This window comes from Chenopodium album, chromosome 14 (genome assembly GCF_948465745.1).
Source record: "Chenopodium album chromosome 14, dcCheAlbu1.1, whole genome shotgun sequence".
Classification (NCBI taxonomy): domain Eukaryota; kingdom Viridiplantae; phylum Streptophyta; class Magnoliopsida; order Caryophyllales; family Amaranthaceae; genus Chenopodium; species Chenopodium album.
The window spans coordinates 47,186,033-47,213,492 of record NC_137847.1 but is presented as its reverse complement, the minus strand read 5'-3'; the positions used below and the strand labels follow the sequence as shown (position 1 = coordinate 47,213,492).

The 27,460-nt window shown below is 36.5% G+C and overlaps 4 protein-coding genes across 6 annotated transcripts; 2 read left to right on the top strand and 2 right to left on the bottom strand.

Moving 5' to 3' along the window:
• Window positions 1-4,258: 4,258 nt before the first annotated feature.
• On the bottom strand, window positions 4,259-4,693 carry LOC145578194 (DNA repair protein XRCC3 homolog). The gene has a single exon (XM_081635557.1). It carries the CDS (start codon window positions 4,691-4,693, stop codon window positions 4,259-4,261), a length of 435 nt encoding a protein of 144 aa, XP_081491683.1.
• Window positions 4,694-10,182: 5,489 nt separating this feature from the next.
• LOC145579372 (uncharacterized) lies at window positions 10,183-17,365 on the top strand. Of its 2 annotated transcripts, none has more exons than XM_081636611.1 (9): window positions 10,183-10,636; window positions 12,390-12,593; window positions 12,745-13,233; window positions 14,127-14,240; window positions 14,657-14,854; window positions 15,161-15,391; window positions 16,172-16,292; window positions 16,373-16,510; window positions 16,664-17,365. In XM_081636611.1, the coding sequence occupies exons 1-8, from the start codon at window positions 10,229-10,231 to the stop codon at window positions 16,483-16,485; spliced, it is 1,878 nt and encodes a 625-aa protein (XP_081492737.1). In that variant the 5' UTR covers window positions 10,183-10,228; the 3' UTR covers window positions 16,486-16,510; window positions 16,664-17,365. The 2 variants fall into 2 exon arrangements, with proteins under 2 accessions (XP_081492737.1, XP_081492738.1); XM_081636612.1 differs by having other exon boundaries at window positions 16,661-17,365.
• A 48-nt stretch (window positions 17,366-17,413) lies between these two features.
• LOC145579371 (cyanidin 3-O-galactoside 2''-O-xylosyltransferase FGGT1-like) lies at window positions 17,414-18,954 on the top strand. The gene is made up of 2 exons (XM_081636610.1): window positions 17,414-18,323; window positions 18,438-18,954. The coding sequence occupies exons 1-2, from the start codon at window positions 17,414-17,416 to the stop codon at window positions 18,929-18,931; spliced, it is 1,404 nt and encodes a 467-aa protein (XP_081492736.1). The 3' UTR covers window positions 18,932-18,954.
• A 669-nt stretch (window positions 18,955-19,623) lies between these two features.
• Window positions 19,624-22,089, bottom strand: LOC145580299 (uncharacterized). Of its 2 annotated transcripts, XR_014099373.1 has the most exons (3): window positions 21,025-22,089; window positions 19,764-20,245; window positions 19,624-19,682 (listed from the first exon to the last, which is right to left on the bottom strand). XR_014099373.1 is itself a non-coding variant. In XM_081637724.1 (2 exons), exon 1 carries the CDS (start codon window positions 21,938-21,940, stop codon window positions 21,044-21,046), a length of 897 nt encoding a protein of 298 aa, XP_081493850.1. In that variant the 5' UTR covers window positions 21,941-22,089; the 3' UTR covers window positions 19,719-20,245; window positions 21,025-21,043. The 2 variants fall into 2 exon arrangements, 1 of the variants encoding a protein (XP_081493850.1); XM_081637724.1 differs by lacking the exon at window positions 19,624-19,682 and having other exon boundaries at window positions 19,719-20,245.
• Window positions 22,090-27,460: the final 5,371 nt, after the last annotated feature.

The following is a 27,460-nucleotide window of genomic DNA, read 5'->3' as shown; positions in this document are numbered from 1 at the left end:
AAATAATAAATATTCTACGTTTTATTGGTAAAGAATCATATTTTAAATGACTAAAGTTCAAATATTAGTGATTGAAAGTTATTTTAGCACCGTTGTAAAACTTCTCTTGTTCGATTGAAAAAAAAAAACATATGATGTTCAAAGTTACTCAAAACAAGACAAAAAGTTAACCTAAATTGACTATTACTTTATACTGCTCGATGTACACTAATATTAGTGTAAACAGGATCTATACAAAATTTTTTGTTACATATATTGATTACGTAGTTACGACAGTACCAATATTGTAAACTATTAAATATAAGCTTTTGTATTAGTTGACAACAAAATAAGACTATTACTCCTTAATTGACAACTCCTAACATGTCCCTAAAGGAAATCACAAACATATTAATCGGTGTGTTTTTATATTCTAATTCCTTATTTAATCAATATATAAATCCTCTTTATTAGGGCTGATTTTTATTATCAATTATCATACTGAAATAGTATTGAACGTGATTAGTTTTACAACGAAAGTTGATTCTTTTATGTATGAAGTTGATTGTTAGGAGATTTTAGAACCTACTTAAACAGTGGAGATGTTATGCGTGAAAATAGGTAATTGTTGTTGCTATGACTTATAAGATACTAGTTCATAGTTGATCGAATTTAACTTTTTAAATTATTGTAGTCTATTGGGATCGAAATTAACTTTTTAATTAGTTGTTGCTTAGTAGTTATTTTTATTTGAGTCAAATGAATTCATTGAAATATAGTCTATTGGGATCCAACCTTTATTTGGCCGCCGACATAGTAATGGTGTTATTTATGTTACGCGACACATCAATCAACAACTACTAGATCTTAATTTTACATAAAAAGAAAGAAGAAATATTTAGATGTCGCTTGGTAACAATATTATAGGGGTAAATCAGCTACTTTGGTTAAAGTTAGCTGCTTGTGAAACATTTATATTATCATTTATATTAAAAGCCTATGTGGACACTGCCACAATTTTCTTACTTGTCACTTCACATACTCAATCAAAGACCTTAAATGTTTCAACTATTTATCAACTAACGTTTATAAGGGTTTGTGCACGTTAACGAATATTAAAAAAATGAACTGTCCCGCACTGGACTTATTGTTTCTTACTGAACAGAATAAAGCTGAAATAAATATGAGACACAGAATTTAGGAGTTTAACTCACTCAACTTGAAACGAACTGAACTGATTGGACCTGCACGAGCCAAACTAAATTGAAATTAAATAAATGTAAAAAAGCCATAAACTCGTAAAAATAAATTAAGGTAAATCAACGATATTCGGCTTTTAGATACGAGTTGTTTACTTGTTGGGTTTTATGATCTTGGGGGTTCCAAATAAGGATAAAAATTAGGGTTTTATAAATTAGGGTTTCTGCACCCACACGTTTGAAAGTGGTGGGTATATAGATGACAATATACAAATACGGAGTATTATTATTTATTGTTATGTGTGGTCCCACCACATATCCTAAAATGAAGAATTTTTTTTTTTTTTCCCGGACCCACCTAATTTTCTTTATAAATATGGCCATTTTGATCAAAGGGCATTGTACAACAATCTCTTTCACTCATATTCTCTTTCACTAAAAAATTTACCCAATAAAAATACCATGGCAGACCAAATTCCCTACCCACCCGGCTTTTACGGTGAAACACCAACAGGTGCCATCCATTGTTTCACCCACACCAAGAATTTCGTCCCTGAGATGGACTTTAACGATTATGTGTACTTTATCAGTGAAAATGGCCATCTAAACAAACAAGTGATTGACAGCGATATCCTCCGGGCTATTGTTGCAAAGCCTGTTGAAAGGCAAGGCCTGCTGAACAAAATGATGATGATGAGCAAGGATGGGGTTGTATCTCCAGCCCACTTGCCAAACATCGCTGATGTTGTTGCACTTGGTGGGGTGCAACAAGCAATTCGTGAATTAGAAAGCGAAGAAGAACCCGAGTTTGAAGGGATTACCCCAATCATCCCAAAAAAGCTAGCCTCTTTGATTGATCCAAAGCCTATCCTTCCTCGCAGTGGACCAATTTACACAATTGGCAAGAACTTCCATTGTGAATTCGGCTCTTACACTGATGATGTTGTGTACGCACAGGTAATGGTTTAAAATATTATAATTTGTTTTGATATTCCCCGTTTATTTATTTTTTTTTTTTCATGTAACTCTATAATTATTTAAGGTAATTTGAGTTATTTTTTACTTTAATCTTATAATTGAGTTATTTGTTGCTTTAATAGGTACGGTCGCCAGTTACAAATCTGTCTTTCACTGTATTCCGGGACCAATTCATAGAAGATGATATGTCAAGCCGGTACTGTGGCATAAGGATCCGCAGTGAAACGGAGGATGGAATACCAAATCTGGCACTCGGCTCTAGTGTGGTCCTTTGGAATGGCCGGAGAATCAGCAGGCCATCTTTCGGTCCCCATTTCCGCGAAGTTGTCGCTACCCATAACCCGATTCTAATTATTGTGACTGAGGTTGGGTCACAAGCCACCAATCTGACAAGGACTCTTCAGTCCTTGGGTACAACCCTCACCTGGAAGTTTGATGAAGGGAAGGGCATCCATGGGGGGAGTGTAATCATGTGGGATGCAGCAAGGGTTGCTGCTACGGTGTATGTGGCTGATTGCACTTCTTCCCCCCTCCGTGTTGTGGGTTCTGTGCATGTTGGAGTTTAGGAGTGAAGGTAAGTAATTCCACAATAATAATTTAATTTTTTCACTTAGGGACTTGAAGCTGTGACATTACTCAGTTAAGTGGGTATGTTTCAATTCTTCATCTCTAATGCCATCCCTAAAGAGTTCCTTTTCATGGTTGAGCTTATGAGAAATTAACGTGTGGGTGTTTGTAGGACTTTTCCTTAATGCTGTAGGACTTGTAAATTCGTTTTATTTTTCCTTAATGCTGTTTTGTTAATGCTGTGTTATAATATTATTTACTTTTTTCACTTAAATTTCAGTTTCCACTATAATACAATTTAATGCGGTTTTTTTTTTTTTTTTTCTCCTCGTAATTTCTAATTGTGTTTGGATGGGCATTGCATAGTGGTAAAAATAAATTTCTCGAGTTACTATTTGTTGGTAAAAAACACTTTTACCTTTAGGACGATTTAAATATTTATGTTCTTTTTTTCCTTATATTTCTAAATTTTTTTTTTTCCTTATATTTCTAAAAGGGCATTATGGTAAAAAAAATTTGTTGTATTGATATTTGTCGAAAAAAAATTTGTTTTTGCCTATTTATTGTTTACAAAAAAATGTGTTTCAGCTTTTCCTTATACCTGTAAATTAACTTTTATTAATATTATTAAAAATGTTTCATAAATTAAGATTATAACTAATTATACTTTAACCTTACAAACATGAACAGGTGCAGGTCAGGGTTGGCATGGAGGTCTAAGCTACTATGATGATGGCGATGATGTTTAGCAGGGGTCTTAAAACTAATAATATTATCATGTTGTGTACTAAATCTACTACTGTAGTCGAACTTTTTAATTAAGTTGGGTTGTGTTGTATTTAAGTTTTAACTTGATGTAGTAATGTTTGTCACGTAGTCTGTGTGTACTCGCAGTGAACTATCTTATCAGTTGATGATGTGTCTTGTCCCTTGGGACTGTTTATCTATTTCTCTAATGTTTGAATAATATGTGTGGCGTGTTTAGTAAGTTTGTTTGTTATTTTTTTTTTTAAAAAATCAAATTGATTTTATTAATGTGTGGTTTTAATATTGGCAGTTTTTAATTAATTTTTTTTAAAAAAATAATCAAATTTATTTATTTAATTATTTTAGTTTTATTCATCATAAACTTTTAACATTAAAATGGAATTTCTATGCGCTCTTGGCAGTTTTTTTCCATACTAATTTTAAAACATTGAATAAATTAAGGAAGACTATTCAATCCAAAAAAATTGTAGATTTTTGACTTTAAATTAGAAAAATATACAGTTTAAAATAATAAATAACACTTTAACAAATATTATGAACATTTATTTGATGCATATATTCGATCTGTAATGTCTAAACTTTAAACATTTGATCATATAGTTGATTAAAACTTTAACCCATCATTTTTTTCGAAAATAAATCAAACTCATGAAATTACCAATGAAATTATTTTAATGCTAATAAATCAAACTCATGCTAATAATATGTTTATTTCTACAATAAAAAACAATAAAATAGCTAATTAATTACGGTTACACATGTTGATACTACCAACCAGTAACACCATTCTTGGTGATGCGGAATGCACAGCGACGGCCTTCTAGGTTTGAGTTTGAGCTTTTCACAACCCTCCACTCACGATACCATGAATCATTAGATAAATTGTATTGATTAGAGATAAACATCCTATTAGGAATCATACTTTGCCACTTGGGTCCTAAAGATGCCATAACCTCACGACCTGATGTAAAGGTACCTGACACATTTGGAGGGAAGACATCCGCGACTTCGTTGACCACTACAACTGCAATGTTGTACTTCTTTGCAATGTCTTTCATTTTATTGACTACAGACATAAGCATACGATTACGATCGCTAAACCCTTTAGCCGTGTTGTTGTGTTCATGCCTAAATAAATAGGCTATTGAGTCGAGTACAACAACCCTTGTATGCCTACATCCTTCAAGAGAATGCAAGACCATCAACTCAACTTGGCTTAACACTAAAAGTAATTGGTCTGCAGAATCTATTTTCTTTACATTGACTAAACTTAGCGGATTCTCATCGACAACTTTATTATGTAATAAATATGTACTTACTTGGTTTAGTCTCTCGGCAGGAAACACCGGACATGCTTGTATGTATATTGATGACCCGTACAACCCTCCATCCTGCGGCTCCAATAAGCATGTTAACAAAAGCTGCAAGCATATTTGGGTCTTACCTACCCCACTCTCTCCATAAATTTCAGTTATTTCTCCTATTTGTATGCCGCCCTCCAAAATTAAGTCGATTGGATTGCAAATGGTCATAATTTTGTGATGCATTACAACACAACACATAAACGTATTTGATATGTGTAATGGATAAGATAGGATTATAATGGCAAAAAATCCAAGAACTTCTAGGGGTTTGGGATAAAGTTTGGGGTCAAATGAGTTTTTGGGGTCAAATGAGTTTTTGGGTAGCTCTCAAAATCAATTAAAATGAAAGGGCATAAAGTTTTTGGCCCACCTTTATAGACAAGGACATTAAAATGAAAGGGAAACGCAAAGGACATTTTTAAAAAAGGGCATAAAGTTTTTGGCCCACCTTTATAGACAAGGACAGGAGCTGGGCTCGAACTACAGTGATCTGAGACCTTCTTCCCTTAGTCTACTCACGCACGCATAGGTTAGTAGCACTACCTTACCTTACCTCCTATTTTGGCCTGACACGTGGACTATTTTGGCGGGAAAATAAGGCACATGTTGAGTTAAATGGCGGGAAGAACTACAATAAAAAAAAACCACTACCTAACTTTTCTTCCATATGTAATACTTTCCACAAAACCCAAACCAACACAGCCAATATTCAAAATACAGCCCACCATCCCACCATCAATCATGGATTTAGACGAATTAGCCATCCCGGTAAGGAGTATTAAGAGTGTAGATTCAAAAACATCAATAACGAAAAACGCAAATAGCAAATTGTTTGTTTGTAACACAAACCAGCCAGTACCATTGATCATTAAACCAACTCAAACACTCGACATTCAACATAGGTTTCCCCAGCCAATTGGGGGAAACAGCTACAATGGAAGCGGTTTCTTGGGGGAGATCAAGTCACTACTAATCGGGGATGGTGACACAGTTCAAACACAGCTTGTAAGAGCTCGGGATGTGGCACTTAAAATAGCCAGAGGTGGTCACGTCACGGGTGACCTCATTGTAATACGCAAGGGGGGCAAAGTTTCCCCTGCACATGTTCCCGATCTCTCAGACCTAGCTATGCTTCCAAAGCCTCTCAAGATCGCAATTCAGAGGATCCTGCTGGATGAAGGTGGTACTAAAGGAGACGGATACGAGCATGTCATTCCGAAGTCAATTAAAAACATCTTAGACCCATGCTCAGTGTTGCCACGGTTAAGGGAAAGTTGTGCCCTTATGGAAGGCGACCATCTTATGCATACGAACAGTGACTCCAACGACATCAAGCTAATAAGTGTGGGTGGTGTTCACCTCTGGAAAAAGTTATCGCTTGTTTCGAATTGGACAAGTAAGAACCCGTTAGATGGCCGGAAAATTGCTACAATATTTGAAGTGACTGTAGCTCCAACAGAAACTGCAGTTTGCCGTATAGTCACATGGAATTGCCGTGACATGGCAAGGAAATCATTTATGGACAACTTAAGCCATGTAATATCAGTCCACATTCCCGACATTTTGATACTTACAGAGACCAGGGTTTCAATTAACATGGCCAGAGTTATTTGTCAGCCAGTACATGCTCGGATTGTCAAGGGCAGATCTAGATGTGGAGTGATAGGTGGTTATGTTGTTATGATCTTCAGCAAAAATGTTGGTTTTCAACTTGATGAGCTAACTGAGCTGGGCTCAAAGTGGGCTATACAACATAAATAGCTGCTACCACTAAATTATTACAACTTTTTGGAGTTGTGTGTTGGGCCATTTACATTTTGTGCTAGTTTGTAATATGGGCCGGGGCTTGGAGTTGTGTGTGGGCCATTTACATTTTGTGCTAGTTTGTAATATGGTCCAAATATGTCTAGTCTCTCCTAACTTTATATTTTGTACTTAGTTTGTTTGTAATATGCCCAGAAATGTCTAAATTTATAGACTTTATATTTTGTAATAGTTTGTTTGTAATATGGCCTATAGGGCCCAGTCTAAATTTATATTTTATAATGTCTACACTTTGAAGTCCTACCTATACTTGTGGTGTTAATATAACTCGAATATAATATCATGTACTCAAATGTACTCAATACAACTAATGTACTCAAATGTACTCAATACAGGAAAAACTAATAAACTAATAACTACAATTGAAATGTACCATAATGTTACAACTACAACTGAAAATCATACAATAACTTTGTAAAACAAGTCCTTTATTGCAAACATTGCAGACAAATTGGATCCAAATGAGACATTGCAAACATTGCAGAGTGTGAAAGATTTATTACTCACATCCAAATGAGACTCTCACATTTCTGACTTCGACCGCTTACACTCAGATCTACTTGAGGTACGACCCCTCCTTTTCTTGGAGTTGAATCCAACACCAGCTGCTGGCAGATCCGCGACCTGGATCAACACCACCACAAAATACCAAAATAGTTAAAATTGGTTGAATTTGAGTCGGTACTAATTCACAAGCATTAACACATAAAAAGGGACATAGATACTCACGATGACAATCTCATGATCAGCAGGGACTTCTGTATCCCTTGCCTCCCTGGGGTGTCTTTCACCATAAGCAACATCCAACGACTACACACAATAAACATAAATAAACACCAAATATATTTCATAAACACAACAACTTGGCAGTGGGGGTTTCAGATCAATTACCCCTAGTTTCCCATAGTCCCCTGAAGATAACTTGTCGGACTTCGATGCTATGCCAATTTGCCGCATATTCCAGACCTTAATCCTGGGAAATGCATCCCAGTCAACAGGATCTCTATCCAACCGGTCCAGATAAAATATCTGCCATGTCAAATAAGGCAAACTTCAAACTTATGGTATGCAATCCAAACAAATTTTACGAAACAATAATCTTAAATACAGAAAGAATAGAAAGCTTAAACACCTACAACAGCAAAAATTGCACAACCACCACATCCTCCAGCATACCCATTTGCATAAAATCTTCTGGCAAAACTACTAACACTATCCATGAATTTGGACAGGACCAAACCACACCAGTCATATTCAACAGCCTGCATAGCACAGCTTAGTGCAGGTAAAAGATCAGCAGCAAGACGCGGAGATTGGGTGGGACATAACACCATCTCCAAGGCCACAATCAAGAACAAAGTTTTAAACTCCTCTTCCTGTGAGTCATCAAAGTAACCTTCCAACCGATCCAACATTTCAGGCGTAACAGGTATACCTACAGACGTGTACACCGTACCACCACGGGGTTTGCTCGACTTGGACTCCCATGATTTCCCATGACGGAGAAGTATTTTTTGAACTTTCACTCTACCCTCTTCGGTCATCGATTTCATAGAAGGGACAGCTCTAGGACCATTTGGGATACCTAAAACCCACCTAACTTGGTTCTTTGAAAACTTAAACTCTACACCGCTTGGAGTGACCATTTTTCCACTTAACGGATCAATCCGGGTCATTAACCAATATGCCAGTTGTCTGGGTAAATGCATCTCAGGGGACATGTGTAGGAGACCAAAAAAACCCATCTCATTAACCCACCGTTTCCTTCTTTCATCAAATTTTTGACATATTCGCCCAAAAGACTCTATTCGACAGTTCATGTTGGGAGGCTGCACATAAAGTAATGTACACCAGATTAATTTCAGCAGATTACTCAAGGAAAGAACCATATCTGTCCTACAATTATAACTTACTCTGCTACATGTCTTTCTATGCAAAGCATTCACCTCTGATCTAGCTTTGACAGATCCACCAACACTTGAACTATTGTCCTTAAACAAATCAGGGTGTAAATTAATTGTCTTAGGCATCGACAGCTCTGCCATTTGCTCAATTTCCTGCATCTACATTCAGGGGATATCCGTTTATACTTATCAACACAGGACAACCAACGATCCAGATTGAACAAATTGCAACCATAAATTAAAGATTTATATGTGTGACGTACCTTGTTCTTCACCAGACCATTTCCCTCACCATCACAAACCTACAACATATATCACAAAACCTAACAATGTCACTAATAAAAACTACAGTTATGTATTCATTCAACTCCAAAATAAAATACACAAGAATAGCTTTCACTTTCACTGACCTTACAATCAACAGACACATTACCACAACACATCTTCAGACCACTGTATATAAAGTATATAGGTTTGTCAAATGAAGGACCATTAAAATAGATATAATCAACATTCAACATATAAAGTATATGTACTCATCTAAATTCAGATGAGCCTACAGGCATTCAGCGCATTAGAAGTCAAAATCCTTTCATTCAACACACTCATCATATATAAAATAATCACTTCATATAATGGTCCATTTTATACATGTCAACATATTTGAAAGTAATTGCTACAAAGTTATTACATGTCAACAAACAAGTAATTGCTATTTGAAATAAGATAAAGCTTCAATTCGATTTCAATTGCAAAAAACATCCATAACTAATGCCAGTTAAATACAAAAATAAGATAAAGCTTCAATTCCATTTCGATTGCAAAAAACATCCATAACTAATGCCAGTTAATACAAAAGTAAGATCAAGCTTCAATTCGATTCCAATTGCAAAAAAATACCATAACTAATTCCACTTGATACAAAATAATACCAATTTCAAATATAATCCAACTTCAAATCTATTTCAATTAATCGCAAAAAAAAACAGTTAATATATGCTGATTCGGGAACTCACCTTTCACACCAGACAGAAAGCTTGCCAGTTGTATGCTCCTCCATCCTCCCCCCCCGCAGTGTTATAACCGGAGGATTCGCCGCCCCCAATTGTAAGTTTCAAAGTCGTCTTACCGCTGCAATTCGCCGCACCCAATTGTTATTTTCGCCGACTTCTTACCGCTGCTGTTCGCCGCGCCCAATTGATATTTCGCCGTCGATCCGGCTGCAATTCGCCGCCCCCCAATTGGAATTTTCGCAGTCGTATTACAACTCTAATTTTCGCCGTTCGTCTTACCACTTCAATTTGTTAGGTCGTCACTGTTTCCTCCGGCAAAGGTAAAGAAAGGTATTGAGGTAAAAAATCCAAATAATCAATGACAAACACTATACAGTGAAGTAACGTCTCAAACATTAGGGTTCCTTCCGTCATCTATAAGAGTTAACGCCTCTAAAATCCCAGTCAACACTGTCATCTGCCAAGTGGACACAGTGATAAAATAGGTGGACAAAGTCACTAGCTGTAATTGTCTAAATTCCCAATTCACCCCCATGAGAAACAATATTTGTTTCTCAACAAGAGGAACTTGGGTTTACCCTCTTCTTCTCCATTTCCAAAATTCTCACACCACCTCATAAAAACCTCCAACAATGGCGTTTCCTCAACAACTTTCTCTCTCCTCTTTCTCCACCCTCTTCTCTCCCCACTTCAAACCCTCCATACCCTTTTTCAAACTCCCCTTCAAAACCCCAAATCACCTCACTTTCAACTCCCTACCTTCTTCTTCTTCCTCTTTTTCTTCTTCCGAAGAACAAGCCATGCTTAAAGCCGTGGCTCAGTCGCAGGGCAATTCACTCCCCTGTGTTCGCACCTACGAAAACGACATGGCGCGCCTCTCTCTCACCGGCTCCGTCGCCTTCGAGCAAGCCCTTACTGCCGCCGCTTCTGACGGCGGAGAAGCCGCCGGTGAACATGTTGATGCTGGGTTGTCTGCCATGGTTGTTGAAGCTCTTTACCCTGGTCCTAATGATGAGCATAGCACTGTTTCTACTAGGCTGGTTAGTTTGAATTTTTAATTGGATATTAATCATATTGTTGTGCTTTGATTTTAGAATTATGTTTCTTATGGATGTGTAATTATGTTTATGTTGTTGTAATTGGTGTTGTTTTTTCTTTGAAGAATTATTGTCCTTTGCAAATGTATTAAATGGGAATGATGGAATTTCATTTCATTAGTCATTTATTAGAACTTTGTAGTGATTAGAGTAGGTTGATTATACACCTGGGTGTACTTGTTCATGATATGTTGATATGTTCGACCCGCCGATAAGTGTTAAAGAATTGGGCAATATAACATGAGTATTATGAAGGAAAATGAGCACAAACTTTATTACAGTAATTTGGAAGAAAATGGGTATGATTTCTATCAATGTGGAAGAATGTAGGTGTATAATGTACTCATTTTCGCTTAAAAAAGTGAGAGATCATGTATGGGAATTCCTTGCCAAAAGCATGTAATTATTTGGGAAATTGCTGTCCTTTGAATTATGTAACTGATCTAGATAGTCTCATGTCAGTTATGTGAACATTTTGCTGTTCTGACTCCTTCAAATGTGTGGTGGAGGTGGGGATTCTGCCTATTAAAAGAGAATTTTAAAGCAACATAATCTTATTTTGTTGTAAGTTGTTGTATGAGGAGCTGTGGAATTTACCAAGGAGTGTGAGGTGGATTGATAAACTTGCAATACACTCCCACATTTCTTTGGAAGGATATCACTTTGGCTTTAGGTGGATATTGAGGAAACATGAATGTCCAAATTGCTTTAAAAAAAAAGAAAAGAAATGTATTGTTTTGGACCTTTTGGTGACTATTGGGTTAGATTAAGACATTAGGTCAAATGATATATAGGTGAAATGAGCTGTTACTTAGGGAAGCATTTGGGTTTAGGATGAATACCCACAAAATTTATGTTGTTACAGGGCTTTCTTTTTTGTTTAATGTAAGTGTTATTTTACATCAAATCTCTTAGCACCAAGTTCTATTCGTTTTCCACAGGATTATCTATTCAAATAAGGGTAGATGCTCTTAAATTTTATTTCTTATTACTAGCCTCAAATCCTATGAATGGAGTGACTGCACATTGTTTACAGGTTTCCAAAAAATACATTTTTTTTTACCATTTTGAAAGTGGATATTGCCCCTTAAGATGGAATAGATTTTTGCTTGTAACAGAAAGTTCCTTTTTTTTTGTTTGGTTTGGGAAGATAATTTATTTAAATTAGTTTCTGTAAGAAGGAAGGGGAATTTTTATAGCTTATGTATTGTTACAATTTGATGCTTATATTGGTATTTTAAAAATTAGAGTCTTGCTATAGGTTTTAGTTCATCAGTTTTAACTTGTAAGGATGTGTACATTTGGTCCTCTAAAGATGGCAAGGCCTACTAAATTACCAGTGGTAGAGGGGCTAGGTAGTTGCTGTGTCTTGGTCCCAATATATCTGAATCATGGAGCATATCTCAGCCATTTGGCCCTTACTTTTGGTAATATCAATCATGACAGTTGCAATAAAAAAAAAAACATTTAGTAAATTGACTATATTGGTGGTACTTAGTCAAGGACTGAATTTTATGCCTTGATTTATTTCTGCAAATCACCTCAGACTGAATGATATGCTGTACAATCCCACTTGGGGTGCTTACTGGTTTACATTTTTCTTAATGATGCCAAAAGTGAATGTAGGATAATGTCTGATGGAGTTTATTTCTAATCTTTTGATTAATTGTTGAGTATCTGTTCTTTGTTTTCATAGTTTCTCCCAGCTAAGAAGGTGAAAGAGAAAGCAAGGAAGCTAAGGAGTTCCCTCCCTGGAGATATGCTGTCTAGCACAAATTCAAGTAATATACTTGCAATGACGTTTAGACAAGTTGTAGTTCAGGAGCTCTGGAACTTTGAATTGGCAGTATTTCGACCTGGATCACAAAGAAATATGGAGGATCTTGGAAGCCCAAGAGAGGTCAAGCTTTATTCCTTACTAGCATTGTTTTGACAATATTGTGATAAATAATCTGCCTTTCTCTGTTGTAATACCACATAAAACATGTTTGGCCTGCAGGTATCTCATGGTACTGATTGGTTCAGTTCTCTTATGCCTTTGCCATCGGCAGGTTACTGCTTCTTTTGTTCTCAGCTCATCAGATGATAAGGTCATTGCTGGACTTGCAGAAGCTGTTTGCATGTTGGCTCTAGAAAGCACTCAAAAGGAATTTTTTCAGGAATCAGCAGGGAGGACATCAGATGGTCTCTTCAATTGGTTTTCAAAAACTAAGCAGTTTTCATCAAAAGATTCATCAGTTATGATACATAGGTTTGAGGATAAAATAGTTGAAAAGGCCAAAAGCCTTTTTGATAAGTTCAACGTGGTAAGAGCAAAGTATAAGATGACAAACAAGAAACCAATGAGCTCTGCTTGGACGTCATTGATGCAATCTAAATTGGAAAAGATTGGTGGATCTGAATTTAGTATGTGGACAATGGAGTATGTACCTGCTTATAAGCTTCAGATTGATGCTGATAGACTCACTAATCTGAAGTTTGAAGGATGGAAAAGGACAATGGGAAATTGTTGGGAAGTTTTCTTAACCCATTCGGAAATGGTAATTTTCCCCCCTCGTTCCCCCCCCCCCCCCCCCCCCCCCCCTCTCTTCTTCTAATTCGTTGTACTACGTATAAAGATTTGATGAGGAAATGTATCCATTTCTATATACTTTGTTATTTGGACAAAAATATTGCAGTGTGCAAGTATCAATGTAAAGGTGTTCTCCTCATGAGAGCTTTGAATTTTGTGTATTGAGAGGGAGTTTTTTTTTTTTTTTTGGGGGGGGGGGGGGGGGGGGGGGGGCAGTCGGGTTGGGTTGTGGGGGAGTAGAGGAAATTGATTGTACGATAGAGAAGAAGCCTGGAATTAAAGATATAAGAGTGATGTGAGAAGAGATAGTTGTATACGGAAGAATAGGGTGTCCGGATGCGGGGAGAGTGCTAATGTATATGGAATGGAAATAGGAAGTGCGGAAGATGATCTTATGTTGTTTGACTGGTGTGACTTGTAGACGCTTTATTTTAATGTTTTTTTTAAATAAAAAAAAATCAATATTGTTATTAACTGGTTTTTTTTTAATGTCATCTTTCATACTCAACCTTTAAATTATTTCTATAGCTAATTGTTAAGCAACAAAAACTCAGATATGTAGTGAGCTTGGGAAGACTGGGTTTTGTTTTGAGAGTTTATGGACAGGTAGGTTGAACCATGGTAACTGAAAAAATACAAAGTATGTGATAGAATATCTGGATTGAATGAAAGTTAGTCAGATGAATGTTTCATTGTTGGGATAAAGAAGGCTACGGGCCTTGTGAGAGGTTATTAAAGATATTTATATTACCAAATGTAAAATAATTTAAAGCTTAATAAGTATTATATTGGTGAAGGATATTTGCTTCATGACAACAGTAATGCCTACTTCATATACTTGACAAATGTTACTATTTGCAGGTTGGATTGGCTAACATTCTAGATATATATTTCGAGGATGTCTGCACACTTCCCGGTAAACAACAGCTATCATGTGATGCTGTCAGAAGTCCGAAAAAGCTGTCAAAGAATAAGGTGTGAGTATGCAGTTATATATAATTTCCAAGCTCCCCTAGGAATGCGCTTTTGTGTAGTTGGAACTTGATGAAGATGTTTACTTTCTGTTTTTATTTTTTTCCCTTTTTTCGGTGTTATTGATTGCCTTTTGCTTTTAAGGAAATGACTTCATCAGATTATGGTTCTAATACCCATATAGTGGTTAGTGAGTAGGAAATGCTTGATAACCTCTTCAATGTGAGTGTGTAGGTTATTATAAATTCAAAAGTGTTGCATGATTTTATCTGGTAATCTTTTGATTACCTCTTCGGTTCTTCCCTTCTTTCGCTCAGCGGGCGAGGGTTTGAGTTTGGGGGAATAGCTTTGCAACTATTTTGATACCTTTACGACCCTTTGTTTACCTTTCTAATCCAAAACTTCTGGTTTTCTGCCAGGGAGGTTTTTCTTTGGTTGGTTTTCTGAGAACCACTCTTGTCACTGCAACTCTACTGGTTTCTGTTGGCGTGCTGATCAAACTGTTTATGCCACATCTAAACATTACTAGAAGAAAATATCCGGGAGAAAATTATGTGCTTCCATCCTCAGAGAACAATTGTGAACAAGTGCAGCTTCTGAAACTAGAGGATTCTGAGGTATATGTCTGAAAATTGAAAATAGCATAATTGTCTATAAGCTTATATGTAGATTTTTATGAGAAGTCTGTCATTGGTGCAACTCTGTTAAAGAAATCATTATTGTCTTCTAATAATTGATAATGCTTGCAGTTTATCATTTAATCATAATTGTTTGTAACTTTCTTGTTTCGATGTCTGTGTCCAACAAGTGTCGTCTAAAATTCTTATGAGTTGTACTTCTTTTCTCCTAAGGCTCTGTCTAAGTTTGTTTATGCGGTTTTTGATTTGGGAATATCATCTTATAGCGATAATTCTCTTTCACAGCTGGATGCTTATTGCTCTGCAATTGTTAAAAAGATTAAGGATTCTTATGGTTGGAATGGAGAAGTAACATTTGAACCAAGTGTTGGAGCTTGGATTGGGGAATTTCCTATGTATTTAAGGTATAATCATCAAGTTGATCCCATTGATCAAGATAATACTAGCAGTTCTGAAGTGTCTGCAACAAATAAGGAGGAGCTGGAAACGTCTGTCCAGGACATTGCTAGTTATCAGGTATGTTTCATTTGCTAATTTTTCTTTTCTTATCCTTTGATCAGGCGTTCACTCTGTAGTGGTGATGAATATCAGAAATTCCAAGCCAATTATTTCACATAAAGTGGACTTGAGGAATTTGATGGTGAAATCATGAATTTAATCCCTTTAATTAGGGCTAAATGGCTACATGTTTGAACAGAGTGTTTTTACTGAAACTTTAATGTTACTTATTAAATCTTATTTTTATTGATTAAAACTAAAATTTGATGGTTCTCTTGTGTTTTTCTCGTATGCAGTCATTGAACTACTGATCAAAGCTGACCTTTACTGATCAGTTTTTTTTTTTTTTTTATTATATTTTTTTTAAAATGAATTTCATTTTCTAAAGTTTAAGAGAACAGGCTTGTCCACTTAGGTTTTGAATTCCTGATTTGGCTGCTATTTGCCTAAAACTATATTCTTAGTTTCATTGTTAGAGGCTAGAATGCTAATCAAATTTTTGTTCAGCTATATCAAAACATTTGACATAAAAAAGGCAAGAATTTTTAGGGGACTTTTAGGGGGGCTTTTTCCCCTAACCCTCTGTAATTATGCATAGATTTGTCCCAACATGTCCTATCATGTAGCTGAGAATTAATTGGCAAGTAACTCATACTGTGGCGTAAATGTTTTTGTAGAGGTGAACTAGTACTGTGATCAGTGTGATGTATAATTTGCTGCTTCTATAGATTTGTTGAAGGACTCAAGGAGGAATTGACTTTAATTGGCTCTTGTGGTTTAATTGTCGAGTGAATACAGATTGTTTTGTCACCTGAGGGAAGAATTGTTGGGTTCCAGCCTACGAGTCTTGTGGCAGTTAATCACTGGTCAAACAATCCGATAGCCAAGGAGCTGTATGGTGGCAAGGAGCTGTCCCCTGGTATGTTTTAGCTGCTCTTCATATTTTGCTGCCCTCTCTTGCTGATTTCCTACCTTTTTTGAGCATAATTTGAACTTCAGGGCTTTTGGAACCTCGTCTAAAGATCCACAAACCCGAGAAGGTGATTGTGCTGGAGTTGTTGATGTCATTGAATCAAGATAATCATTTTGCATTGGTCAGACAAATGCTGTGAGGCCATTGGCTGTTGTTTCTCTAATGTAAGTTCTGACCCTAGCATGAGTTAGATCACAGGAAGGTGTACTCAAAATTTCATAATTAAATGGAAGGGATATAAATCTGTTTGGGCTTGTGCAAATAATCTAGTTTTGTGATATTTTACTCACCAATCCAATTTTTTTGTACCTTAGCAGGGTAACTTTATTCAGAAAATCATAAAATGACAACAGTGGTGAATTGGCTTTTATCACCCCCTACATTGAGTGCATTCCTAACAAGATGGGGGTTGCAATTGCAATCGCAAAAGCATGCCCGTTGTTCATGTTCTATCTGGAATTGCTTTGTTATCTTTGGTCGCGGTGTTGGTTTCAGATACTGTTTAAGAACTCACTGTAAGAAACAGAAGTTGTACTAGAAGTACCAGAATCAAAGTGACCAAGCTCGAGTTAGAATGTGGGGACTGAATCTGTTGCATACAGAAATTGAAGTTTTAGTTGGATGGTGAATATCAAAAGAGATCTTCCTGATGTTGACGCTACAGCTGCTATTTCCCTAGTGTTCATCTTCTTCACTTCATTTCTTGGTTGGGAAATTGCTTCTTTGTCAGGCATGCTTCAATCAAAAGCTGTATTTAATTTTGTCTCAAAAAGAATGGAGTTGTTACTATGAGAAGATACAATTGAAAAGCTCAGATATAGTTCCAAATTATGTAATTAAAGATATTGTTAATCAAGGTGGGACAAAAATCAAATGGGACAAACATAAAAATATAATGAAAGTAGTAATATGTTGCCATTGATAGGTACACTCAGTTGTAAATTTCCAAAATTGATTATGCCATATAGATCATTGTGAAAAGGCTGTCCTCTTGTATGCAAGGCCTGACAGCTCATAAAACTTGCAAGGAGGAATGCACAAATAATACACTTAATACACATTGAAAAATGTCCAAGGAAAATGGCATTGCCAATGGAAATTACAAGCACTTGCATATAGCTATGTGTCCATGGTATGCTTTCGGTCACATTACTTCTTTTCTCCACTTAGCCAACAAACTTGCTGAGAAGGGTCATAAAATCTCGCTCTTCCTCCCAACCAACACCAAACACAGATTTGCCTCTCACAACCACCACCCGAACCTCATCACTTTAATTCCTATCAGAGTCCCGGCTGTGGATGGATTACCCGTTGGAGCTGAAACAACTGCAGATGTGCCTGCCTCTTCTCGGCCCCTCATTATGACTGCCATGGACCAGACCCAGGATACAATTGAGTTCTATCTCTCTAGTCTTAAGCCTGATTTTATCTTCTTTGACTTCACTGAATGGGTGCCTAAAATAGCCCGAAAACATCAGGTTAAGTCTCTATTTTATTCCACAGTGTACCTAGTGACAGTTGCTTACCTGCTTCCTCAGCCAAGGAATCTGCCTATCAACTCTTTCTCAGAAGAAGAAATGAAGAAGCCCCCACCAGGATTTCCCTTACCTTCTGTCAGGCTGCGAGCCCATGAAGCACGCAGTCTGGCTGGTGCATCTGAAGCGGAGTTTGGAGGCAGTGGGCTGTCATTGTTGGAAAGAGTTTCGATAGCTTTCCAACAGTGTGATGCTGTTTGTATCAAGACTTGTAGGGAGATGGAAGGGCCGTATTGTGACTTTGTACAGAAGAATTATCGTAAGCCTGTTCTCCTCGCTGGACCAGTGGTGCCAGAATTACCAGCTGGGCAGCTTGATGAGTACTTTGACAATTGGTTGAAGGATTTCGGAAATGGTAGTGTGGTTTATTGTGCACTTGGAAGCGAATGTTTCCTTCAGAAAGACCAGTTCCAAGAGCTTGTTTTGGGACTTGAACTAACAGGTACGTATATGTTTTGTTACACTAGTATTATGAGCAAAAATCTGAACTCCAATCCCACATATATTAGTTGATTTTATAGAGAATAATTGTTTGATGATATTACTAATATCTCAGGTAAACCATTCTTGGCCGCCCTTAAGTTGCCTACAGAGTGCTCAACGCTTGAGTCAGCCTTACCAGAAGGGTTCACGGAAAGAACAAAGGGGAGAGGTATTGTTCACATTGATTGGGTGCAACAACAATTGATATTACAACATCCTTCAGTGGGATGCTTCTTAACACACTGCGGGGCTGGATCCTTGTCGGAAGCTATAGTTTGCAACTGCCAATTGGTGATGTTGCCTCACGCAGTAGATCAATCTATCAATGCAAGGTTGATGAGCCTTGATCTTAAACTCGGGGTGGAGATTGAGAAAAGAGATGAGGATGGTTTCTTTACTCGTGAGGCAGTTTGTAAGGCAGTGGCGACAGTCATGGAGGTAGAGAATGAAGTGGGAAGAAAGGTGCGAGCTAGCCATTCAAAATGGAGGGAGTTTTTGCTAAGAGATGGACTCGAAGAGGCTTATATCAGTGGGTTCATACAGAGTCTGAAAGACATTCTCGTATGATCAGCTCAAATTTAACTACCAGATCTGCTGTTTTTTCTTATGCAACATCAAAAATGAATGTTTAAAATAAAGGTAGTAAATGTTGAACATGGAATTGTTTAATGCAATATCATCTTTTTCTATATAAGACAGAAGTTAAAGCTCAATACTAGTTGTAGTTGTTGGTTCATGGACATCTTCACTAGTTTCAGACATCGACAAACACCAGGGCTTATGTATTTAACAGCTGCAAAAACTAGCCTTGACAGTATAATAGAGATTATAGAGTAAACATAATAAACAAATAAAACAATAGAGGAAAGGAAATAAGGAATAAGATGTACAATCGTAGATCCCAATTCTGATAACGACATGAAAGATAATGAGGTTGATGATATGGAAATACAACCGAATTTGAGTATCACTCCTGTACAATTCATACAGCTAATCAAGAGTTTGCAGGAGAAGAACAAAGGATCTCTAAGAGGCAATTGAAAACACAGGGGTTGGAGGTCTCTTGAATTTTTAGTTGATTTCCCTTGATTCCTTTATTGTTATACTTCGCAACTCTTATGAGAAACTTCAATATAGACACTTGCTCTTTGCTACTCCCATGAATCCAAACATTTGAGATTGTTATCAATAATGATCATCGGATAGTTAATATCGACGTGAACAAGAACCCGACACGACCAATTTGACAGCCCTAATGGAGATTCCAAAAGATGCAGTTTATGAAGGCAGTACTACAGAGTCAGACGGATAAGCCATTCTAAACAAAGAGAAATATTAGAAATTGAGACTAAAATTACTTATAAATTCATAATACTGTAATATGGTTCAGAATCTACACCGTCTACTGGAACACTGGTTACACTGCTGCAGGGGGTACCTAACAGTTGACTTATCTGTTTCTTTAAAAAAATGTCTGCGTTGCTACATACACCATTATGTCTACAGCGCAAATCCAAAAGCAGCACAAAAGAAAAGAAACAGATGAATAAAAGACTGATCATTACTCTCATAAAACAATGCTGCAGCAAAACCCGATGCCTCAAACATACCTCCCTCTTAAAACCATGTATCAGAGGCCTACAAATCAAAGAATTTCACAGAATGCTGAAGCAGAAACAGTAAAAGTCTTGGTGCTGCAGCAAGTAAAGGTTATTGCTATCTTCCCACGTCCACAATTTACAGAACCTTAAAGCAGTAACACTTCTTTCTCCAATATGAAAGTTACCATTCAAAATTATCCATGGGTGAAGAGAGCACGAATCATCTCTCATGTTAATCATGTAAGCTTTCTCCTTTTCTTGAAAGGGATGATCAACACATCTAGAAAAAAGGAAGCAAACATAATATAAGTGCAGGATTCAATGTCACCCATTAAGAATATCCCATTGTATTTCAGGAAACCAAAATAAATAGATGTTACAAGTCAAGTTCAATTACTGCATAACTAGTTCAAATTTCCCTATAATAGTGAAGACTAGTTTCAAATAGAGGAAAGACCAAATACACTCCATTCCACTTGACTTGTTACAATGTCAACAAGCATCAAAACAGAACTAGAGCAGCTGGTCCAACTGCATAGGTCCAGAGCCTATCAGATACTTAACACTGAGGATAGCTCAATATATTACAGCGAAAGAACCCGACTAAACCACTCAAAAGACCAACTAGAATGCGACATAAAAAGGTTCTCAACCCCAAATAATTGACCTGGCCTAATATTCACACTCCTTGCATATAATTCACACTCCACCAGCGCCGACCATTCTTAACAAGCTCATCAACATAGACTAATCACTAATCAGTATCGTATATTGAATAATTCTTGTTTAAACTAATAAACATCTAGATATCTAATGCATAATACACTATCAATGATATAGCATTGGCAACATAGTAAAAGCAACTATTAATCACACAGCATGATAAACATACCAACAAAACGAGACATGGAAATAGAATATCAATAGATAATCTACATTCTAAATTTGAATTATACCCAACATAAGGTAGAAAGAAACCTATATGTTAACCAGTTCTTGCTAAGCATCAAACTAACAAAAATTCGAAACAATTGCAATCTTTAAGTACAAATCACTTACTACGCCGCTGCAAATCACTCTATCTATTGATATTCAACATAGCCTTAGCTTCAGTCTGCTCCTCCAACAAATTCTCACTAGTATACTTACTCAACAACTCCATCTTCTTCTTCTCCACAACCATCCTTTCAATCTCCTTCTCATCCGGCAACGGCACGTGCACAACGAAGTCCTTCTGCAACGCATCCGCCTCCTCGAGCCTCTCCTTCTCCCTCCTCTCCTCCTCCACAACCTCCTCCTCTTCCTCGAACAAAATATCCTTCACATTGGCAACCTCGCCGCTCTTTACCGCCTTTTTCGCCTCCCTCTTAATCTCCTCCATCAAATTCCACTCCTCCACCGCCATCTCCCTCATCACCGCCTCCGCCGGCCCCTCCAATTTCACCAAAACTCCATCTTCCTCATCTCTGTAACCATAATAACTCGCATCAATCCTCTTGTATATATCATACCTCGTTCGCCTCTTCCTCAACTCCGGCGGCTTCTCGAACAATTCTCTCACTCCTGGAAGCTTCTTCGCCGCACCAAAGTACCTATACCCAGGCCCTCGGCCGCTAGGGTTCGGAACATCGACAATATTTCCTTCCAAATCCGTCATTTTCGCCGATTGCTTCATGTAATTCGGACCTCCAAGCTCAATAATCCGACGCTCCCAATGCGATTTCTCTCGAATTAGCTTGTTAATTTCATCGTTGAGATCTCGAAGTCGGTGTTCTCCAAGACCTTCGTTCTGGATTTCGGCAACTTTTCGACCGATTTCTCGCATGATTTGCTGCCTCCATTTGTCTGCTTCGGCGAGGTCGCGGCACTCGGAGGCTAAGAAAGGTCGGCGTTCTTTGGGCTTCTTCTTCTCGTCTTGCTTCATAGTGATGAAGCGATTGAGCATAGACTGCGCTTTCTCTTCGTTTCTCGCCATTGTTGAGCTTGCGAAGGTTTGATTCTCTGGTTGATGGAGAGAGAATACGAAGAAAACAAACCCTAGAAAATTGAATTCGTTTGATTATCAGGGAAAAGGAGGAAACAATATATTAGGGGTTTTTGGCGTTTTACAGACTAAGGATTTTAGGAAAGGGTTGATGCAGAATTCTATAAGATGACCGCTGGAGTTGGCAATCTTGGGCTCTTGGCATTAGATCGTTTCGGGTTCATGGGTTGATAGGGTGATGTCTCGGGCGATTGTTAGATTTGTTTTACAACCATCTATTTCAATCAACTCGAAGACTCTATTCATCCTAACTTATTTTTCGTAATGAGTTGGTAATTAATCTTGAGGGTTTTTATAAAAACAATTGTATTTGTAGTTTTGGGAAAGTTATAAGGGTTTTCTAGGGATTACAAGAGAAACGAGGAGGTTTTTTAATAATTATGTTTCCACAATTTGTATTTTATGTGTATTTTTTTTGACATATGCTAATTAACTATTAATAACTAAAAATTGTTCAACCGAAAACATAAATGAATTAAACTAGCTCTTACATACCATACTGTAATAAAAACAAAAGCTAAAAATCTTCATGTTCGGAGGAACTTGATTGCACGATATGAACTCTTGTTGCCTTGCGTTGTTTTTCCAAAAGGTATACAATTTACCTTTGTTACGTGATGTAATAAGGACTGAGAGACATATCAATAGTAGATAGACAGAGAAATTCACTTTTGACAAGGACCAAGACAACCAAAACCAACAACCTTAATAAATATCTCAAATTGAAGGAACAACAAAGACAAGCCTGAATGAGCCTGATTTCAAAATCGAGCTTTATAACAAGTCTGATTCCAAAATCGAGCTTTATCACTACTAGAAAAAGGCTAAATAGTGACGGAAATCTTCCGACGGACCTATATTTCCGTCGCAAATTTCAAAATTTCCGACGGACTAAGTTTCGTCGCAATATAGCGACGGAATAACAGTGATCCGAGGCCATTTCTGTCGGAATTGTTACGACGAAAAAATATTCCGTCGGAATTAAATTCCTCCGACGGAATTTTCCGTCGCAAAATAATTTGTGACGGAAAATTTCGTCGAAACAGCTTAATTTTGACAGAATAATTTCCGTCGGAAAATAAGTTTTTGAAAAAAAAAACCAATTCGATTTGTGCTCGGTTTGACCTAAAAAAAAGAAGGGGGAAAGAACGACAGAAGAAGAGAGAAAGAGAAGGAGAGAGAGAGAGAAAAGGAGAGAGAGAAGGAGAAAGAGAAGGAACGACGCCGACGATCTCCCCTGACGGCAGCGCCGACGATCTGCCCTAATGGCGCCGGGAACGAAAGAGAGAAAGAAGGGCGAAGAAAGGGAGAGAACGAAACAGAAAGAGAAAGAAGTCGTCGAGCCTCCCCTGACGATAGCGACGCACACCTGCCGCCAACAACGAAAGAGAGAAAAGAAGGGTGAAAGAAAGAGAGAGAAGGAGAAAGAGAAACAGAAAGAGAAGGAGGAAGAGAAAGATTCCGCGGCTGCCACCGTCGAGCCTCCCCTGACTGCGGTGGGTGTTGTCGGCAACGCACTTGCCGCGGCTAGGTCAGTGTTGCCCATTAATTTATTTTTTTATTATTTTTTTTTAAAAAAAATTGACAAATCTGACCGGGTAACCCCTAACCACCACAAGCAGCCTCCAGCCTCTTCCCTTCCTTCGCCATGACTGAAGCACATCCATTGTAGCCGACTGAAAATTCTAGTAAGTCGTCCTACTCCCCCCCCCCCCTTTTTATTTCAATTTAATTTTTTTTAATAAAAAACCATTATTTATTTTATTTATTTTTTTTTTAATTTTTTTGTAGGATTTGTACAATTAGGTGGTTTAATTGTCCGAAAGAAGTACAGATCTAAAGATTAGTCACATTACAAACCCTAATATAAATGTATGTATGTTAGTTTGGTTTGGTTTTGTTTAACATAATGTAGTTTAGTTTAGTTTATTTTTAATATAATGTGGTTTAGTTTAGTTTATTTTAATGTAATGTACTTTAATTTAGTTTATTTTTTTATAAGTATGTTAGTTTAGTTTAATATAATGAAACGTTAGTTTGGTTTGGTTTGGTTTAGTTTAGTAATATGATGTATGTTAGATTACTTTATTTAATATAACCTAGTTTAGTTTTGTTTAGTTTAATATAATGTAGTTTAGTTTAGTTTATTTTTTTATCAGTATGTTAGTTTACTTTAATGAAATGTTAGTTTGGTTTGATTTAGTTTAATATGATGTACGTTAGATTACTTTATTTAATATAATGTAGTTTGTTTTTGTTTAGTTTAATATAATGTAGTTTAGTTTATTTTAATATAATGTGGTTTAATTTAGTTTAGTTTTATATAAGTATGTTAGATTAGTTTTATTTTATGAAAAGTTAGTTTGGTTTGGTTCGTTTTGTTTAATATGATGTATGTTAGATTACTTTAGTTTAGTATAATCTAGTTTAGTTTTGTTTAGTTTCATATAATGTTTCTTATTTTAGTTTACTTTTATATAATGTATGTTATTTTGATTTAATATTATAATATGTTAGTTTAGTTTGGTTTGATTTGATTTGGTTTATATTAATATTATGGTATTATGATATGTTACTTTTGTGTTAAGTTTAATCATGATATATTTGTTTAATATTATGTATATATGTTAGTTTAGTTTATATATCTTTAAATAAAAATCATTTGCCTAATCATATGCCTAGATACCCGTTCAAGGCATACACATTATAGGAGTATGTCTTGAATATTCCCCGGTTGGGACTGTTCTTGTACGTTTATTCTCACTTAGGTGGTGATTGTATTCCTTTTTTTTTTATTTTAAGGTAGAAGCCATATAAGAAAAAATTGGTTGAATTTGGATGAATATGGTTCCTAAAATGTTCTAAGTGCTCATTTAATTTGATTTCAAGCCATAGGAACCTAAAACTATGTGTTATTGGCGTGTTAGAAGAAAGAACGAGTTCATTTGATTAAAAACATAGAAAATAGACAAGGTAAAATCTATATAGGCCAAAATTGATTGAACTTGGATGAATATGGTTCCTAAAATGTGTTAAGTGCTCATTTCTTTTGATTTCTAGCCATAGGCACCTAAAACTATGTATTATTGGCATGTTAGAAGAAAGAATAAGGTCATTTGATTAAAAACATAGAAAATGGGCAAGGTAGAAGTCATATAGGCCAAAATTGGTTGAATTTGGATGAATATGGTTCTTAAAATGTGTTAATTGCTCATTTGATGTGATTTCAAGCCATAGGCACCTAAAACTAGGGCTGAGCAAAACTACCCGAAAAACCGAAAACCTGAAAAACCGATCCGTAACCGTTTCGAAAATTTGGGTACCGATCCAATAACCATAATAGTTCTGATACCCGTTTCGATAATTTGTTATCGTGTATGGTTATTAGGTATCATTTAAAATTAACGGTTACCCGATCCGATCCTATAAGCATTTTCTTGCTTTTTTTTCCTTACTTAAATCTATTTTTTTAAATCTAAACTCTTACTTTTCTCCATAATCACTTTATAATATCAATTATTAATAATATTATTAATAATTTGGTTAAGATCATATGGTATTGTTGTTAATTAGTGGTAAATGATATCTTAATAACTAAATAATTAAGTTTAATTATCATTATTGGATATCTTATTGGGTACCCGATAACCGATCCGAAAATTCGGGTACCCGAAGTCCGGGTACTCGGACTTATCGGTTCGGGTTATGGATATCACTTTTAGTGATTTTGGTTATCGGGTACCCGAACCGTTAGTACTAACGGTACGAGTACCCGTCCCATGCTCACCTGTACCTAAAACTATGTATTATTGGTATGTTAGAAGAAAGAATAAGGTCATTTGATTAAAAACATAGAAAATGGGCAAGGTAGAAGTCATATAGGCCAAAATTGGTTGAATTTGGATGAATATGGTTCCTAAAATTTGTTAAGTGCTCATTTCTTTTGATTTCAAGCCATAGGCACCTAAAACTATGTGTTATTGGCATGTTATAAGAAATAATGAGTTCATTTGATTAAAAACATAGAAAATAGGCAAGGTAGAAGCCATATGGTGCAAAATTGGTTGAATTTGGATGAATATGGTTCTTAAAATATGTTAAGTGCTCATTTGATGTGATTTCAAGCCATAGGCACCTAAAACTATGTATTATTGGCATGTTAGAAGAAAGAATGTGTTCATTTTATAAAAAAATAGAAAATAGACAAGGTAGAAACCATATAGGCCAAAATTGGTTGAATTTGGATGAATATGGTTCTTAAAATGTGTTAAGTGCTCATTTGATGTGATTTCAAGCCATAGGCACCTAAAACTATGTATTATTGGCACGTTAGAAGAATGAATGAGTTCATTTGATTAAAAACGTAGAAAATAGGCAAGTTAGAAGCCATATAGCCCAAAATTGATTGAACTTGGATGAATATGGTTCCTAAAATGTGTTAAGTGCTCATTTGATGTGATTTCAAGCCATAGACACCTAAAACTATGTATTATTGGCATGTTAAAAGAAATAATGAGTTCATTTGATTAAAAACATAGAAAATGGCCAAGGTAGAAAACATTATTGGCTAAATTTGCTTGAATGTTCAAGAATAAGAACCGTTACCTTACGTTGTTGGTAGTTTTTTTTAACAATTTTTTTTTTAATATCATGTATATTTTGTAGGAGACCTGCCAGAAGAAGCTCGAAGAAGCAAGGAGTCAAGGGATTCGGAAGAGTCCGGATGAGTTGTTCTGAGAGACGGTGGGTGGGCGCAATAAGAAGGGTCGTGTGAAGGGACTTGGCCAAAGTGCATAGCTGTACTATGGCAACCGGATGGGTTGAGTTTCCAATTCTTCACAAAAATACACGCCGTCTATCATTTCTCAGATGCAAGATCAGATGGAGAATAGGGCGCAAGCTCTCCAAACTCAAATGGAAGTCGAGATGCCAAAGCCAAATTGAATCCAAAAAGGCCAAAATGGAGAGGAGATACAAGGAGAGTATGGATGAGATGATGAGTCGTTTCACCAACAACGACACATGTTCCATCATTCGTCCTCAGCATCGAGACCCTAGGGACGACCCGGGTAGTGGCGGAGCAGGCCAAGGTACCCCGACGATTGTTTAGCTTAGCTTCACTCTAGCATAGCTTTTGTTTAGTATGGGCATTAAATTAGTTCGGATTATCTTTTGTACTAGGACATAATTTATATATATATATATGTAAATAAATATAATTTCTTAGGTCGTTAATTAATTTATTTTAAACAAAAACTTCTGCAGGTGTTCAGGTTTTACATCATTTTATTCAAAACAAAAATACAAATTTGAAATTGTATTTTTGAATTATTTTCGACAGTTTTACACTTGCTTCTGACGGAATAAATCCGTCGCAAACTGCATATTACACCGACGGAAAAAGCCCATCGGAAAATAGCGACGAAAATGCCCCTCGCGATTTTCCGACGG

What these genes read in the sequence shown, in the direction of transcription:
- LOC145578194 (XM_081635557.1), bottom strand. Translation starts at nt 4,693, where the DNA reads ATGGTCTTGCATTCTCTTGAAGGATGTAGGCATACAAGGGTTGTTGTA.
- LOC145579371 (XM_081636610.1), top strand. Translation starts at nt 17,414, where the DNA reads ATGTCCAAGGAAAATGGCATTGCCAATGGAAATTACAAGCACTTGCAT. An exon ending in TTTGGGACTTGAACTAACAG is followed by an intron (nt 18,324 to 18,437) that starts GTACGTATATGT and finishes CTAATATCTCAG; the next exon opens with GTAAACCATTCTTGGCCGCC.
- LOC145579372 (XM_081636611.1), top strand. Translation starts at nt 10,229, where the DNA reads ATGGCGTTTCCTCAACAACTTTCTCTCTCCTCTTTCTCCACCCTCTTC. An exon ending in AAAAGCTGTCAAAGAATAAG is followed by an intron (nt 14,241 to 14,656) that starts GTGTGAGTATGC and finishes GTTTTCTGCCAG; the next exon opens with GGAGGTTTTTCTTTGGTTGG. An exon ending in TGGCAAGGAGCTGTCCCCTG is followed by an intron (nt 16,293 to 16,372) that starts GTATGTTTTAGC and finishes TTTGAACTTCAG; the next exon opens with GGCTTTTGGAACCTCGTCTA.
- LOC145580299 (XM_081637724.1), bottom strand. Translation starts at nt 21,940, where the DNA reads ATGGCGAGAAACGAAGAGAAAGCGCAGTCTATGCTCAATCGCTTCATC.